This window comes from Mustela nivalis, assembly GCF_964662115.1.
Source record: "Mustela nivalis genome assembly, chromosome: 2".
Taxonomy (NCBI): Eukaryota; Metazoa; Chordata; class Mammalia; order Carnivora; family Mustelidae; genus Mustela; species Mustela nivalis.
This window is the reverse complement of record NC_139021.1, coordinates 15,778,063-15,795,345: the sequence shown is the minus strand read 5'-3', so window position 1 is coordinate 15,795,345 and position 17,283 is coordinate 15,778,063. Positions and strand designations below refer to the sequence as shown.

Genomic DNA, 17,283 nt, shown 5'->3' with positions numbered 1-17,283 from the left:
AAGTAATTTTTTTCTGTATACATGAGGTAGAGATCAGGGTTCATTTTTTTCCCACATGATCATCCAGTTGTTGAAGCATTGCTTATTGAAAAGTCTTTCTGCTGCCCACTGAACATCCTTGGTGACTTTATCAAAAAATCAGCTAGCTTTATATGTGCCTGTATATTTCTGGACTAATTTCTGGACTCTTAATTCAGTCTCATAATCCTTTTCCCCATCCTTATATCAATTTCAAACTGTCTTTATTCTGTAGCATTACAGTAAGTGTCCAATCAAGTCCAATATTGCCTTGGCTATTCTAAGTACTCTGCATTTACATATGAATTTTAGGACCAATCTGTCAATTTCGACCAAAGAGCCCACTGGGATTTTGACTGGGATTACACAGAACCTAAAGAAAAAGTTGGGAAGAACTGGAATTTTAGCAATATTGCACCTTCTAATTCATGAGCATCTCCCAATATTTCTAGGTCTTTAATTTCTCTCAGCAATGTCTTATAGTTTTCAGTGTGTAGTTCTTATACATTTTCCAGTATATTGATCCCTAAGTATTTTGTTTCTGATGCAGTTAGAAATTATTTTAAATTCATATTCCATTTAGGTCCCTTTGCCTTCCCATTTTCTTAATATAACTGTCTTAAGTATTTCCTCTGCATACACTGAACACTCTGTATCAGATGGCACATAAATTTTGTTTAAGTCACCCAATGTGACTGAAGAAACTCGGGAAGAAAAAACAGTTTATGAGAAATAAGTGAGAAATCTGGTGGGTGGAGCATGTAAGGAAGCATCCTAAAGGTGGCAGACTCAGCACTGTGGCCTTTGACTTTCTCCCTTTCTTCTTCCTACAGCGGGGCTCAGTGCTCACAGATGGAGCAGACGTTTTGAAGAGCGTAAGAATGAAGAAAAATGAGAAAGCCAGAAGGATCTCTGGTCCCTGAAGGCATCGTGAAGCTGCTATTCCACCCTATTCTACCTACCTCCAGATTTCTTGCTATGAGGAAAGATAAAAGCTATTTAGTTGAACTAGTATGGGGGAGAGGTGCCCTCCTGACCTAAGTTTCTGATTCTACAGCTTGGGGCAGGGCCCTGAAGCCTGCATCTTTAGGACTGGCTTCAAGTGATTCTCATGCTGGTAACCCAAGAATCATCCTCAAGGAACTCTTCTTTGGCACGTGTAAATAGGAGATTTCCTGATAACTGGACTGCAAGGGTAGCAATTGAAGTAATAAGTTACTAGGAGTATATAGATGCTTACAAATGACAGGGCGCCTAGGTGGTTCAGTTGGTTAAGCACCCGACTCTTGATTTTGGCTCAGGTCATGGTCTCAGGGTCGTGAACTTGAGCCCTGTCTCCAGCTCCATACTCAGCCTGGAAACTGGTTGTCCCTCTCCCTCTGCTCCCCAAACTCTTGCTCTGCAATCCACACGTTCCCGAGCACTAGGTCAATGCACCCCCCCCATACGAAGGTACACAAAATAACAGTTGAGTAAATGCGCAAATGAATAAGTGAGCAGTGTTGAAGATAGTCTTTATTTCACAGAAGATTGTAGGTATTTGTTTCCTAGGACTGTCAGAACAAATTGTCACAAACTTGGTGACTTAAAACAATAGAGATATATTTTGTCATAGTTCTGGAGGCTGGCGGTCTAAATCAAGCTGGGCCACGCTCCCCTTGAAGGCTGTAAGGAAGAATCCTTCCTCTTCTCCTAGCTTCTGATGGCTCCAGCAAACCCTGGTGTTCCTTGGGCTATAGCCCCTTCCCTCCAGTCTTTCACTCCATCATCACATGACCTTCCTCTCTGTGTGTGTCTTGTGTCCTCTTCTCTTCTTAGAAGGACACCAGTCATTGGATTGAGCACCCACCTTGGTCTGCTATAACTTAACCTTTAACTAATTACACCTGCTAAGACTTTATTCCCAAATGAGGTTACCTTCAGGTAAATGTGAATCTGAGGGAGGACACTATTCAGACCACTACATTTTGTTCGCAGGACATTCTTCGGAATGCCTGGAAAAAAAAGTGTTTGGTTTTTTTTTTGCCAATACATCTTTAACAGTTCATAGGATTTGTGACTTAATTGTATTTGCCAAAACATAACCCGGAGAACTAAAAGAAATTTGGGTGTGGTCGTATAACCAATATCAATTATGGTTGAAGTATCCTGGAATACGAAGGGCAGCCAAAAAAACAGGAATAGGAAAATGCCCAAATTTTCATAAGAAAAATAAAGACAAATCCAGGAACTGATGTTTCCTGCCAACTCTGTGTGTTTGTAAATGGTTGGGACCTGGTTGGTTAGTTTCCTGTATAGCCTCCTGTTCCCAAGGAACGACAAGATAGTTAGAATGCCCTTGGGTTCAGCAGTTTGCATAAATTGTTTATTAAGGGTTAGGAACACTATTACTTTGCTTATGTTAAGTAGATAAGGATCTGAGAGAGGCTTCTTGAGGGTTTTAATTAAAATAAACTGCTGACATTTAGTGGTTTCTTGCTGAACGTTCATTGTTTCATTAAATGTTCAAATACCACAGAAGCATGAGGGTTTAGCCCCACCCACTTTATTGGGGTATTAAAATTGACAAAACTGTAATTTATTTTAAGTTAACAATGTAATGCTTTGATATACATATATACGGGGAAAATTTGTTTTGAGAGAGAGAAAGCAGAAGCGGGGAAGAGGGGCAGAGAGAGAAGGAGAGAGAATCTTAAAACAGACTCCATGCCCAGCACGGAACCTGACATGGGGCTCGATCTCACAACCCCAGAATCAAGACCTGAGCCAAAAACCATGAGTCAGACACTTAACCAACTGAGCCAGCCAGACACCCAGGGCAATGTTCACCACAGTCAAGTTGACTAACACACCCATCACGTCACATAGTTACTTTTTCTTTTGGTGAAAATGCTTAAGATCTACTCTGCTATTTTTAAGTGTATAAAACAGTATATTAACTCTGGTCACCATACTGTACACTAGATTCTCAGAGCCTGTTTATCCTGTAACTGAAAGTTGATGCCGTCTAACCCACATCTCCTTCAGCCCCCAGCCCTCATCAGCCATCTCTCTTTTCTCCATTTCTATGAGTTCAGACTTTTTGTTTGCTTGCTTAGATTCCACCTGGGAGATCACAGAATATTTGACTTTATCTGACTTACTTCCCTGAGCAAAATGCCCTCTAGTTTCATTCACGTGGTTGCAAGTAGCAGGATTTTCTTTTTTATGGCTGAATAATGGACTATAATATATAGTCAAATATATTTATATATATATTTATATATATTATATTTATATTATATATATCAAATATATTTATATATATTTGACTATATATATTTTTGAAAATGTATTCATGTAATACGGATATCATAGAAATATATATATTTGACTATATATATACAATATAATATATAAGAATATTATATGTCATATATTTCTATGATATCCGTATTACATAAATACATTTTTCATAACCATTCAGTTATCAATGGACACTTAGATTGCTTCCATATCTTGGCTATTGTGAATAATGCTACAATGAATATGGAGTACAGATAATCTCTCCCAGATAGCAAGTTCATTTCCTTAGGATACATACCCGGAAGTGAGTGGCTGGACCATACAATAGGACCATACGTTCTATTTTTAATGAATGGGAGGTCAGAGTGTCTGACCTCCCACACCGTTTTCCGTAGCAGTTGCACAAATTTACATTCCCACCAACAGTGCCCAAGGGTTCTCCTTTCTCCACGCCCTCTCCAACACTTGCTGTCTCATGTCTTTATGATAACAGACATTTGACAGATGTGAGGGGATAGCTGATTTTCATTTCCCTGATAGGAGCGATGTTGAGCATCTTTTCACAGAACTGTTGATCACTTGCGTGTCTTCTTTGGAAATACGATTCTTTAGATCCTTGCCCATTTTTTAATCAGGTTATTAGGGTTTTATTTTGTTTTGGTTTTGCTATTAAGTGTCCCTTATATATTAACCCTTTATTGGATATACAGTTAGCAAATATTTTCTCCCCTTCTATAGGTTGCCTTTCCATTTTGTTTCCTTTGCTGTCCAGAAGCACTTTAGTTTGTTGTAGTCCCCCTCGTTTATCTTTGCTTTTGTTGTCTGTGCTTTTGGTATCACTTCCCAAAAAAAGTCATTAACAAGACCAATGTGAAGGAGCTTTTTCCTTATGTTTTCTTCTAGGGGTTTTAAAGTTTCAGGTCTTACACTTAAGTCTTTAATCCATTTTGTGTTCATTTTTGTGTGTGGATAAGCATCCAATTTCATTCCTTTCCATGTGGTTATTCAGTTTTTCCAACACCATTTATTGAAAAGACTATCCTTTCCTCATTGTGTATTTCTGGTGCCTTCCTTGAAAATTAGTTGACCATATGTGTGTGGATTTAAAGTTTTGTCAATTCTTTTCCTGTTAAAGAAAGAAGAAAATGTTGGTTAAGTAATAAGAAGGATTATGTTTAAAGTTCATTTAATAGTAAAAATGGAGCCCGTAGACCTTCTCCTGCTCTGCAGGTACTGAATTAGGTCCCTTGGTTTCTCCTGCCTCTAACATAAGTAGTAGAGATGGAGAGGATTTCCACTTGAAGTTTTGAGCTATCAAAGAGAGCACTGCTCTGGGCAACCATGCTGTCCTGGGCCACTTCTTGGCACCTTTCCTACTGGGTACCTAAGCTGACTCAAAACACCTGTATGCTCTCCTCCAGGTGCAGGTACCAGACCTTGCAGCCATTACCAAAACTTGTGGATTAATTGGTAAGGAGCTTGTGATTCTCTTTCGCTCCCTCAAGACTCATTCCCCTGAGTAGGGCTATAGAGTGAAACCCCTTTGCTACTCCAGCATTGCCAATACCCCGTTTTGTCTAGAATGCACCCCTCCTGTCTAACCTTGATGGATTCTTTAGGAAGTATTATAAGATAAAACTCTGGTGTTTTCAGGTTGTGTCCTTGGATTCCTTCTGAGTGTCCCCTCTCATGGGTTGAGTCTCCTACTGGGCCACTCTACCACCAGCATACACCATTTAACGGAGCAGAGAAGATTTCTGTCCAGGACCGAGTCTAGGACAGTGGGAGGTTAGCATGAGAGAACACCATTTATTTCATCTTTCACTCACTTACACGTTCCTTAATCATATAGTCACTCATTCAAGAAGCATTAATTGAATATTTACTATGCACTAGTTATTTTGCTGCCATGACCAGTGAGGTACAGTGATGAACACGACAGCAGAGTCTCTGACCTGCGTGAAAAAGCTGGAGAGACACATTATATAAGTGATGAACAAATTAAGAAGGTCACAAATGTGGGGACACGCTGAAGAAATCAGCAAGATCTTGAAGAAAAGCAACCTGGAAGAGGACCCTTCAGACAAGGTGGTCCAGGAATGCTCTGAATCAATTAGTAACGTCTGAGCTGAGACGTAAAGATGAAGAGGGGGAGCCCTATGAAGACCTGAGGAAGAGCATCTCCTAGAGAGGAAGCTGATGGAAATGCTGACAGAGGGCGAAGAACCTGGAACACTCTGTGGGACTGGCAGGCCAGACCATCCTCAGCTTTGTGGCATGTGTAAGTGAAATTTTATCCCAAGAACAGTGGGAAGACATCGAATGGTTTGGAGCTGCAGGAGAGACAGGATCAGATTTATGTACTAAAAAGAAAGCTCTGGCTGCTGTATAGAGAACAAATTCTAGGTACACCTGGGGATTCCAGTTTAAAGCTAGAGTCATCTGGACAGGAGATAATGGTGAAGACAATGACAGTGGAGAGCTGGGGGCATGCCCAAGGACGTTTTTGGACCTAGAATGGACAGCACTTGCTGAAGGGCTGGTTGTTGAAGAGTGAGAAAGGAAGAATGCCAGATTGATTCCTGCGACCTGTTCTTGAAAGGCTGGGCAGGCAGCAAGGCCAGTTTCTGGATGGAGCGAACTGAAGGAGGCTGTCCCCGGGGTCTCTCCCTGGCGCCCTGTGGGCTGATGGAGTGCAGATGGGAATGTGGGTCTGCAAGTGTGCTCCCGTCACTTTGGTGATAGGAAACACCAGTGGCCAACTTGGCCTCGTCCTCTCCTGCAACTCTCCTAATGACTCCATGAGGGGGTCCTATCATACCCTGAGACAGAAAACAGGTAAGAAAGTGAGCAACACCAACAAGGTCCCAGCATGGGTCTGCTCCTTCCTCTTCCTCTTCCTCTTCCTCTTCCTCTTCCTCTTCCTCTTCCTCTCCTTCTCCTTCTTCTCCTTCTTTTTTTTCCATGAAAGATAATTCGTTTATTTATGCAATGCATGAAAACACACCTCCGAACACCTCCCACGACGAGGCATTGTTCTGGAGTGATGGTGACGACGATGACCATGACAATGACGGTCATGATCATGAAGCAACAGCCAGAAAGTTATAAACCCTCCTATGTGCCAGGCAGTCTGTTGAGGACTTCACATACATAAAATTCTGGAACTCTCCAGCAGTTCTGTGAGAGGTACAGTTCTTGTCACTCAGAGAGCTGAAGTGACTTGCCGTAGGTAGCAGAGTAGAGAGGATGAAGCCAGGGGTGGAAATCTCCCCGGAAGAACTCCTGAAAAACCTAAATCTGTGTCTGTCCTTCTGAGCTCTGTCCCCTCCTCATCTCTCAGGGTGCCGGTCGGTAGAACATAGGTGCTCCACGTTGAGCACCTGGAATGTGCTTTTTAAACCTGCTCCCCCAGATCATTCAGATGGTGTGTGTGTGTGTGTGTGTGTGTGTGTGTGTGTGTGTGTGTGTTGGGGGGACCCTGTGGGGTCACTTTGAGAGAAGCCACTCTGGTGGCTGGAATTTAAAAGGCGGTTTGGAGCCACAGAACGTCTGGACGAGATGGAGCCTTCGAAGCCACCCAGCTGGCCATTGGCAATTTTCTTGTGAGGAAACTGGGGTGCAGAGAATTCAGCTCCACATTGTGAAGTTACTGCTGTAGAAACTGAGGGCCCGATAATTTCAGTGAAACACGCCTCAGGTGGCACAGTTGTTATCCAAGCTGCTGCGTCCACAGGCCCAGCTCTGCCTCTCCCTGACACCTCCACACTGTCTCTCCCTGACAGATCTGCCCTGGCTTCCACGGCGACGCCGCACGCGCCTGCCCTCAGGATGCGGTGCACCCGAGGACTGCTTCACCCAGGCTCATGGGTCTAGTGTCACCCTGCACCGGTTAGTGTCTCTCTGGGACGCAGCTTTGTTGTAGAGCAGGCGGAAGCCAGGACTCACAGGTCCGTCGTGCAGGTGATGTGAAATTTAGGTAAGTAAGACTTTCACAGGACAAGGCCTGGCAGACATACTCAGAACAAATAATTCACAATAAATAGATGCGTTAGACCATATCTTAAAGTTTTCCTTTCCAAGCTTTGTCTTTTCTCAGGTACCCCTTTTTCCCTCTGTTCCCACTCACATTTACAAGGCTTAGGGCTTGTCACCTCAGGAGGAGGTAACAGGAGAGAGCAGGACTAGCCTGTCTGGCTTCCCGAAGTTCTTCCTCAAAGGCCAGTCCCCAGGATCAGGGACGAATCCCAGGTAAATGCTAACAGTCTGGGCAAGAAGCCTGGGGATAGAACGAAAAGGGAGATTTGGCAAAAATGCAGGAGCGGGGGTGAGGGAGAAGTGGGGAGCCTGGGTGGTAGATCCTGGCTCTGTGGGGCCTGGGACGTAGCAATCTGTGGCCATCTTTAAGGGTCAAAAAGGATAAACTACCAGTTATAAGATAAATAAGTCAGACGGATATAATTACAGCATGAGGACTACAGCTGATATGACTGTGTTACATATCTGTTCCTGAGAGGGTAGATCTGAAATTTCTCATCTCAAGAGAAAAGCAATCCGTAACTGTGTGTGGTGATGGTTGTTACTAGACTCTTATGGTGATCATCCCGCACTATATGCAAATATGGAATCATTATGTTGTGTGTCTGAAACTAATTAATGTTATATGTCAACTGTACCTCAAAAAATGGGAAAAAAGAATATAAAATTACAAATATTAAAATAGGAACAAAAGCAAATATGTATCTAGGATAAGAAAAGAAATCCCACATATGGTTAATTAAGAAAAAAAGAAAACCTCACACATATCACGAACATTACAAAACAGAAAAATAGCAATATTATTTAATACACCTATTTAAGACCTTTTCTTCATACTTAGCTGCATATCCTTGGATCCCCTCTACATGTGACAATTTTATAGTATCCTTTCCTACATGGAGCATAGGAATATGATTCAGCCTCTCCTCTAACATGTTAGAGGATTTCTTGACATTGGTTTTTATGATCGGGGCTTGGAATGTAGAACTTCACAGAACTCTTACTGGTCTTAATATCGCTACTGGTTTGTGGCCTACAAGCATAAGAATTCTGATAAACTCAAATCTGTGTGTTGCCTTCTAGTTTTTTTTTAAGATCTTACTTATTTCTTAGAGAGAAAGCTTGAGTGGGAGTGGGGACGGGCAGAGGGGGAGGGAGAAACACGCTCCACACTGAGCAGGTAACCCGACGCAGGGCTCAATTCTGGACTCTGAGATCGTGACCTGAACTGAAGGCAGACGCATAAGCATCTGAGCCACTCAGGCGCCCTGCCATTTAATTTTTTAATTTAAAAAGTATACATAACAGCAACAAAACAGGATTTTAATTTTTTCATCTATGGGACATTAAGGGCAAAGACCAAATTACGGTCTCCCTTGGTTTTATGCGGAAGAAATGAAGTTGCATTGCTCTCTTTAAAAAAAAAAGAAAAGGTTTTTATGTGAAAAGTGTGTTTAACTGTAATGTTTTGGAAGATCCTCAACCAGTTGGTTTTAAAATTTCTTGATCAAAAAGTCAAAACAGGGACTTCTGGGTGGCTCAGTTGGTTAAACAGCTGCCTTCAGCTCAGGTCATGATCCCAGCGTCCTGGGATCGAGTCCCCCACATTGGGCTCCTTGCTCGGCGGGGATCCTGCTTCTCCCTCTGCCTCTGCTGCCACTCAGCCTGCCTGTGCTCGCTCTCTCTCTCTCTCTCTCTCTCTCTGGAAAATAAATAAATAAAATCATTTTTAAAAAATCGAAACATGTTGTCAGAGAAATTACCTGTTTGTCATTTTTAAGATTAATGAGTCGAGTGACAGGAGAGTCTTTTGGAAACTCCCAGGAGGGCCAAAGTGAGACACAAGCATCAGGTAAGACCTTGCCTACTTGTCAGGTACCCACCTTGCCGCCGACTTTGGAGAACCAGGCTGTCCTTCTTTTCCTTCTTACTCTCGGTTCTGTGTTCTTGTCCTACAGAAAGTTCCCCCTTGCTGGATATGCACCTGCTGCATATTTTTTAGCTCTGTTCCGCCAAAAAGAGACTTAACCCAGAAAAGCTGAGTACTGCTGAGGTTGAATGATGAATGGTATAGTGACTAAGACTGGAGGCTAGAACACAGGCCTGCAGCAAGATTCTTGCTCTGAAAGTCCATGGAAACAGCTTAATGAGTTCTGTGTGTTTTTGCATGGGAAGCAGGTGTCTCAGTGAGTTGAACTTGTGTTGAATATGATGTTTCACTAAATGTCTCTAAACTCTCTAATGTCTAAATGTCATTAAACTCTCAGGATTCCTGGCTAGCTCTGCAGTAGAACATGTGACTCTTGATCTCTGGGTCAAGTTCAAGTTCCATGTTGGGTGTAAAGATTACTTTAAAAATTAAAAAAAAAAAAAATATATATATATATATAATGATTTCCATCCCACTCCTTAGCTCTTTTCTAATGTATGGCACATTTATAATGAATGTGCTATGTTATCTAATATATTCTGAACCGAATGTTAATCAGATGAGAACTGAAGCCTCCATTTAAAAGTATACATGCCTGAAGGTTAAAAGTAGCTTTCTGCACACTAGCTATGGATGCCATACTTTAGGAACTTGGTTTCTCCTCCATGCCTCTCATCCTTCCACTGCCCAGCATCAGAGAACATGCCTGCATCACCATGGGACACCTGGTCCTATACTTCCCCGTCAAGAGGCTGGAGGAGGGGCATTTGGGTGCCTCAGTCGTTAAGCCTCTGCCTTCTGCTCAGGTCACGAGCAGAAGCCCCATATCCAGCTCCCTGCTCAGCAGGAAGCCTGTTTCTCCCTCTCCCACTCCCCCTGCTTGTATTCCCTCTCTCACTGTATCTTTCTCCAAATAAATAAATAATATCTTAAAAAAAAACACACACACACACACACAAGAGCCCAGGGGAATCCAGTGGCTAGTCATACAACTATCTCTATAATTCCTAAACCTGAACGTCTGGCAAGAACGTAACCACACACGGAAGAGAATGCGATCACCTAAATGTATCCCACCAAATCAGACTAAATGTATTCCATCTTAACCTCACCTACCGCCTCCCCAAAATGTCCACATCCACACCCTACCAGAGGGGAAGGGGGCATAGGGTGACACAGCAATTTTAACCATTTGTGGGTAAGTCATCTTACTTTTGCAAATTACAAAAACACATGACCTTGTGAAACTGCTGTGAAAGGCGTCACCCAGGGTCTTCAAAAGGAACCTATGCACCTGACGGGACCTGAAGCTTAAACTTCGTCACCATCACAGTAGATCCACTTCTCAGAACAGGAAAGTAACTCACAAGCCAATGCTGTCCAAAGGTGAATTTTTGTGTGAATGGAGCCACCATGCCTTAATTCGGCTGGGTGAGATGGGTCACGTTTAGTCCCCAGAGAGCAGAACAGCCTGACCCTGGAAAGTCATCTCTGTACCCATAGTTACTTACTGTGCGCCTCCTCGCCCAGGCACTGTGCTGAGCATCAGGCCAGACAGAAGGAAACATGGTCCCCTTCTCTCAAGGGGGTCACCTTCGGCGAAGTGGATCTCTGTACCCTGTGGCATGTGCTACGTGTGAGAAGGGAACAGATGTTAATGGCACACCAACAGAGGCATGAATTCCTTCAGATGGGGGGGGGGGATGGTGGGGGAAGGAGGAGAGGGTGATGCCTGAGCTGAGTTTAGGGGTAAAGTATTTAGGTAGGTAGAGATGAGAGATAAGAATTCTCTTCCGCCTTCTCTCTGGGCTGGGATAGGTCATCTTCTGCAGTGATTTCCTAAAGCCTAAAGATGGGTAGAGCAGCCAGGTGGATAAAGTCATCCAGTGTGCAAAAGGAAGATGGGAAGTGTGTTCAGAGAGTGCTAACTGCAGCGGTACAAAGGAAGTGATGAAATCCCTAAGCCCTCCCTTTGGGAAAGGTAAGGTCTCCTTGCCCATGAAAGCCCCCCCTGGTGGAGACATCTAGTAATACAAATATGCTCGTACAGCTTCTCTGAAAAGCCCCAGCTACTCACCTGCACCTCTCTAACCCTGAGAGCTCTAAACTATGCATTTGTGTATTTTACTTATAAATCCTGGAAAAGAGTTACAGTGCTAATATACTATGTACTTCATTATGTATATACAGATAGAGAGATTAAAGATACAGGACACAAAAAATGAATTGCAGGAAGAAAAAATTACAGTGGTAATATACTATGTACTTCATTATGTATATACAGACAGAGAAATTAAAGATACAGGACACAAAAAATGAATTGCAAGAAAAAATTTAATAAAAATTTAATATTAATATGCGTGGGACCATCATGCATACTCATGGGGTATGTGGCATCATTTTGGAGACCTCCAAAAACTGGCATGTCAATTATGCTGGTCAGTAGCATGGGGCAGGGGGTTAACATGGAGACTCAGGGGTCAGCTGGTCTGGATGTGAACCCTGGCTGCTCCACTTCCTAGACCGTGACAATGGTCATATCCTTTCTTTAAAAACATGAATGATAATTGTAAAGACCTCACAGAGTTCTTGAAAAAGTTCCTTAATAGAAACCATTGAAATTAGTGCCTTGCACATGGTAAGCACTTTATAAATGTTACCTATTATTTTCCTAAGTGCCACTATAAAATAATTTTAAATCTGGGGCGCCTGGCTGGCTCAGTGTGTGGAGCGTGGGACGCTTGATCTCAAGAGTCGTGAGATCGAGCCCCACATGGGACTTGGAGCCTACTTTAAAAATACTCTTCTAAATATTTTTTTTTAAAACATTGTCCCTTAAAAGGTTTTTAAAACCCAGGTGGGAGGAAAAGGAAAGAGGAGAAGTCCAGAAGGACTTCCTGAAAAAATGATGCCTAGTTGAATTTGAATTTCAGAATTTGCCGAGCAAACGTGAAGGCAACTAGAGTCAGCTCAGTCCTTTCTTAGCTAAACTATGTTAGTAGAACTTCCTCATACAAGTTAGTCCTTGCTCTTATGCCCCCTTCCTGTCTTTCATCCAAACTCCTCTCCAGAGCCTCTTTGTTGTTTCCAGGGGCTTTTTCACTTACTACCTAGAGGAATGTCACTTAACTGCTGATGTTTGCACACTCTCTCTTCTGTCTCCTCGATTTAGCCCCATAATCAAAGAGTAAAGCCAGACTCCCCAGCAGGCAGAGGTGGCTTTGGGACCCCTTTCTGTCCCAGAGGGGTTGGCAGAAGTCCAAGAGGCAGACGCTTCTTTCTCTTTGCTCTACACTCTTGCCCTATTCTTCCTGCCTCCTCTTGCTCACAGAGCCTGGAATCGTGTCCATATTGAAGTTTCAAGGATAAAAGGGTCACACTAAGACTGAGAAGGAGCCTGATTTACTGGGAAGTTCCCTGAACCTCTACACAGGCTACAAAGCCCTGAATGGCTTTATAAGCCATTCAGGTCTTTGCTATATATATATATATATAGAGAGAGAGAGAGAGAGAGAGAGAGAGAGATCTACTTCTCTACCGGCTGTTGCACTGCTGTTGGATGGCCATTTTATTACTTGCTGCCAAACACATTCATGGCTCTGGATTGGCCATGTCAGTAAGGGATGTCTAATAGAGAGGAATGGAGAAAGGTCCGTGGGGAACAGCAGGTCCCCTGAGGAGGCCTGGACATCCAACCCATTAGAAACCCAAGAACCTGGGGCGCCTGGGTGTTTCGTCGTGTTGGGCGTCTGGTTCTCGGTCTCCGCTCAGGTCGTGATCTCCCAGGTCCTAGGATCAAGCCCAGCAGCATGGGCATCTGGCTCCGCGCTCCGCGGGGATTCTGCTTGAGAAGTCTGTCCCTCTGCCCTTCCCCCCACTCCCGCTCGCTCTCTTGCCCTCTTTTTAAAATAAATAAATAAACCTTTAAAATAAAAAAGAAAACAAAAGAAACCCAAGAACGTCACTCAGAAGCTGCAACTACTTTGGTACTGGTTGCTGCTGCCATCTAGTGGCAACAACTTGGAACGAAAACGCTCCCTTGGGCCATAAACTTTTTCCTCTAGATCTTTCTTCTTCCATCATTCATTCACTCACTCACCGATTCACTCACGTGTTCATTCTACAAATATCTTATGAGAATGGGCTATATGTGGCAGGTCCTCACAAATGCAATACGGAAATACAGTAGTGGGAGGAAATCCAGCTCCTTATGCCCCTCGAAACTTACACTCTTGTGGGAAGATAGCCATTAATCAAATTTAAAAATGAAATAAATACGACTGGAAAGGGTTCTAAGAGAAGAACATGGTGCTAGGAGACTCGCTGGTAGGGATTTTCCTTACTGGGAAGAAGGATAGGAGGTCAGAGAAGGCTTTCCTGAGGATGTTCTGATTGGTTTCAGGAAGGGAATTATCTGGGCAGTGAGACTAGTCACGAAAGTGACCGGCAGCAAAGGGAGGGAGTGTGCTGAGTGCACGGGAGCAGGAGAAGACAACGTGTCTAGATTAGCACTTAATACTAGGCATTCTAGGTTTTTTTTTTTTTTTAAGATTTATCTATTTTACAGAGAGAGAGAGAGATCACAAGTAAGCAGAGAGGCAGACAGAGAGAGAGAGAGGAAGGGAAGCAGACTCCCCGCTGAGCAGAGAGCCTGATGCCGGGCTCAATCCCAGGACCCTGACACCATGACCTGAGCTGAAGGCAGAGGCTTAACCCACTGAGCCACCCAGGCGTCCCAGCGTTCTAGTTTTTGTATTAAGACTGCGGTTGTTAATTATAATGGCCATAAAATTATTCTACCTGATAATAAGCTAAAAATATATAGACTAACAGAAAGCTACAGAACACTCCACACCAACAGCAGAACACACCTGCTTCTCCAGGGCACATGGAATATTCTCCAGGATAGACCATATGCTAGGTCATAAAATAAAGCCTCGATAAACCTAAAAGTGTACGTAGTATGTTCTCCGGCCACAATGCAACAAAATTACTAATGGATTAAAGTGAGAGTTTTTTAGAGAAAAATTTTATTAAATCTTGTTGTTTTTCAGTTTTTATAACTTAAATATTACAAAGTCTCAAGCTCTGAGAATTTTAATATGAATTATTCAAGGCCCATGTACAATAATGGAACATTCAATTATGGCATAATATACTTTGTAATATGACAATGTAGCTTTTTATATAATAAAAAAAACTTATGAAAAAATTCTTCACCATCTTGGTTTTTACTTCAAATACTCTGACATAAAATAATAAAGAGAGTCAAATAACACTATGTTACTATGTGAAGTAAACAGAGGTGGGCAATCCACTGAGGAAACTGTAAGACCCGGTCTAGGGCACTGTCACTGGTGCAGAGAGAAGGGGGTTCTCTGGGGAAATACGCAGCAGGTAAAGTCCATTCAAAATGGAGGTGGTTCTTTTATGAGCATTGAGGGCAAGGGAGGGACATAAGTAAAAGAAAAGCCCCAGGTTTGTGACATGAGCAACTAGGAGACTGGCAGGGACATTTCATGAGATACAGAGGAGTGGGAAGAACACGAGCTGAGTTCAGTTTTGGAAGTGTTGAGTGTGACATGTCTGGGAAACATCAAATGTAGCGGGGATCAGGAGTGGTGGAGGAGGTAGACAGGGACCCCCACAAGAAGAAGCATTCAGTGAGGTAAGAGGAAAAGCCACAGAATGTGTTCTTCAAAGTGCAGGAGATGGATGGTTTAATTTCTCCTCCCTGCTCACGAAGCACTTGAAATGGCAACCCCACTCACATTTCACTCAAGGCATCAGAAGTATTCACAAGCACATCTACAACTCAGAATAGAGTGCCTTGAAGGGAAGTTAACAAATGAAGAGGCAGCTAGGGGAAAGGAACAGCATTTCAGGTGCAGCAAGCGGAGGGAAGAACAGAAGGAAGAAATAACTAAGAAACTGAAAGCAGTGATTCCTCTTTATTTCTAGGCTCCAAGATCTCTCAAGCCATGGAGGCAAGCCCTCGTGTTTACAGCCAGCCCAACACCGTTCAGAACCTCCTTCCTACGTGAAAGCTGCTGGCGGGTAAAGCACTGAATGCCGCCTCTCACAAGAGAGGAGAGTGAATGGATCCTTGGTTTGGCATCTCATCAAGAAGTGGTGCTAACAGACTCATCTCCAGTTGGGGGCTCTTGACTAAAATTCATATGGAATTAAATAATTCTGGCCACTTCAGGAGAGGCGGTTGCCCACCCTCCCCTTTCCTCTACAGTTAAGTTCCCTGACCTACCTCTCCTTTACTAAGCAATCATCCTCTTCTGTGTTGGAACTCTTGGGTCATCTACAAGCTTCTTTATTATTGTCGTTGTTGTTTGTTTGAGATCATGACCAGAGCCCAAGTCAGAGGCTTAACGCCTGAGACACACAAGCACCCCAAAACTAGCAAACAGTATTGAGTAGACCTAACAGTGGAGGGGATGGTGATGAATTGAATGAGGGCCCCACCAGAAGACGACCTTCAGACAAATCCCCAGCCATTCCATCATCAGAGGGAAGGGCATTTCAGACAAAGGGAATGGCGAGTACAAAGGTAAAAGTGTGAGAAAAGGCTTGGCCTATTTTTCATCTTGGGCTGAGTTTTAGGATCCAGATCATGCATAGTCTGGTGGGCCAGGAGCTTACTCTTTGAACAACGGGTAGGCAGGAACTCTTTCAGTAGGGAGAGATAGGATCGAAATGTTTTAAAAATTCTCATCCTAGTTGGTATGTAGAAAAATAAAAATAAATAAAAATAAAAGGAAGGTAAGAGTCTTAAAGGAGAAACCAGTGAGAAGGCAGCTGTAGTAAACTATGCCCCGGAAGGTGGCTAGGGATATCAAAAGAGGTAGACTAATTTGGTATATACTTTGGATTATAAAAGTCTATGGAGCAAATAGAGTATGTAAACACCTGACAGTTAATCATCAAATACCTAGAGGAAGTTGAGGAAAAGGTGGGAGGCGGGAGGTGATTAGAGATAGTTTCCAAACTGTGTGCTTGAGTAAATGAGTGGATGCTGCATAACATGGTACTATTAAATACACAGGATCAGTGGTGGAAAGAAATCTTTTACAATTATTAAATATGAGTCACCTATCAGACACCAAGTTGAGATATTAAAGACACAAATGGTATTGGAGTTGGGAGTGGGAGATATGGAGTAGTGGGAAATACGAACTTGAAAATATCAGTAGAAGTAAAGAATCCAGAGAGGTTATTAAAGATGGAAAGTGGCAGTGTGTTTCTATACTGATGGAAATAATCCGGGAAAAAGAGAAAAGAGAAATTGAACGTGCCTGCCATAGACAGGCATGTCTATGTCTATTTCAGTTTTTACTGAAAAACTGAAGTCTTAAGAGAACACTGGGAGACAGTATAGAAAATACCTTAGAAGTATTCCAACTAAGGTGTGCGTAAGCTGGAAAATTTATTCATCAACTTCCATCAGTTGCTGGTTGAGGAGTGCTCTCAAGAGGTGGGGGATGGGTGGGCAGTAATTCCACAGCATTTCTGGCCTTCCCTGGATGCATGCTAAGCCAATTCTGGTGAGCAGAGAAAGCCATCAGGCAGACTCCTAACTGCTTTCAGTTAGAAGCCATTGGATTGGCATATACAGGAATGGTGAATCTCAAAACTATATGGGAGGGCACCTGGGTGGCTCAGTGGATTAGGCCTTTGCCTTTGGCTCAGGTCATGATCTCAGGGTCATAGGATTGAGCCCCACATCGTGCTCTCCACTTAGCCGGGAGCCTGCTTTCCCCTTTCTTTCTCTTTGACTACTTGTGATTTTTCTCTGTCAAATAAATAAATAAAATAAAATGAAATTAAAAAGCTATATGGAACACCAAAAGGGTCTTCTACCCATCCCACTTGATATTTTCTCCATGGAATCTCAATTTTAAACATAGAGACAAAACTGACAACGACAACAACAACTCTGATCGACTGAATAGGTGTCAAGAAATAAGAAACTGTTTTAGCTATAACCTTGTGCCTCCCAT

The 17,283-nt window shown here is 42.9% G+C and overlaps 1 protein-coding gene and 1 long non-coding RNA gene across 5 annotated transcripts in view; both read left to right on the top strand.

Annotated features, from left to right (window-relative positions):
* LOC309860142 overlaps window positions 1-2,252 on the top strand; it is a 33,380-nt gene extending 31,128 nt beyond the window's left edge. The window contains exon 3 of the long non-coding RNA XR_014309187.1: window positions 852-2,252. This is a non-coding gene — a long non-coding RNA (uncharacterized lncRNA). The remainder of the gene's footprint in view (window positions 1-851) is intronic.
* Window positions 2,253-4,504: 2,252 nt separating this feature from the next.
* LOC309858982 (uncharacterized protein) lies at window positions 4,505-17,105 on the top strand. 4 transcript variants are annotated; one of them, XR_014308475.1, is made up of 4 exons: window positions 4,505-6,141; window positions 7,089-7,282; window positions 9,123-9,193; window positions 9,300-10,211. XR_014308475.1 is itself a non-coding variant. In XM_082719352.1 (3 exons), exons 1-3 carry the CDS (start codon window positions 6,003-6,005, stop codon window positions 15,330-15,332), a joined length of 345 nt encoding a protein of 114 aa, XP_082575478.1. In that variant the 5' UTR covers window positions 4,505-6,002; the 3' UTR covers window positions 15,333-17,105. The 4 variants fall into 4 exon arrangements, 1 of the variants encoding a protein (XP_082575478.1); XR_014308473.1 differs by lacking the exons at window positions 9,123-9,193; window positions 9,300-10,211 and adding an exon at window positions 15,233-17,105; XR_014308474.1 differs by lacking the exon at window positions 9,123-9,193.
* The last annotated feature ends 178 nt before the right edge of the window (window positions 17,106-17,283 follow it).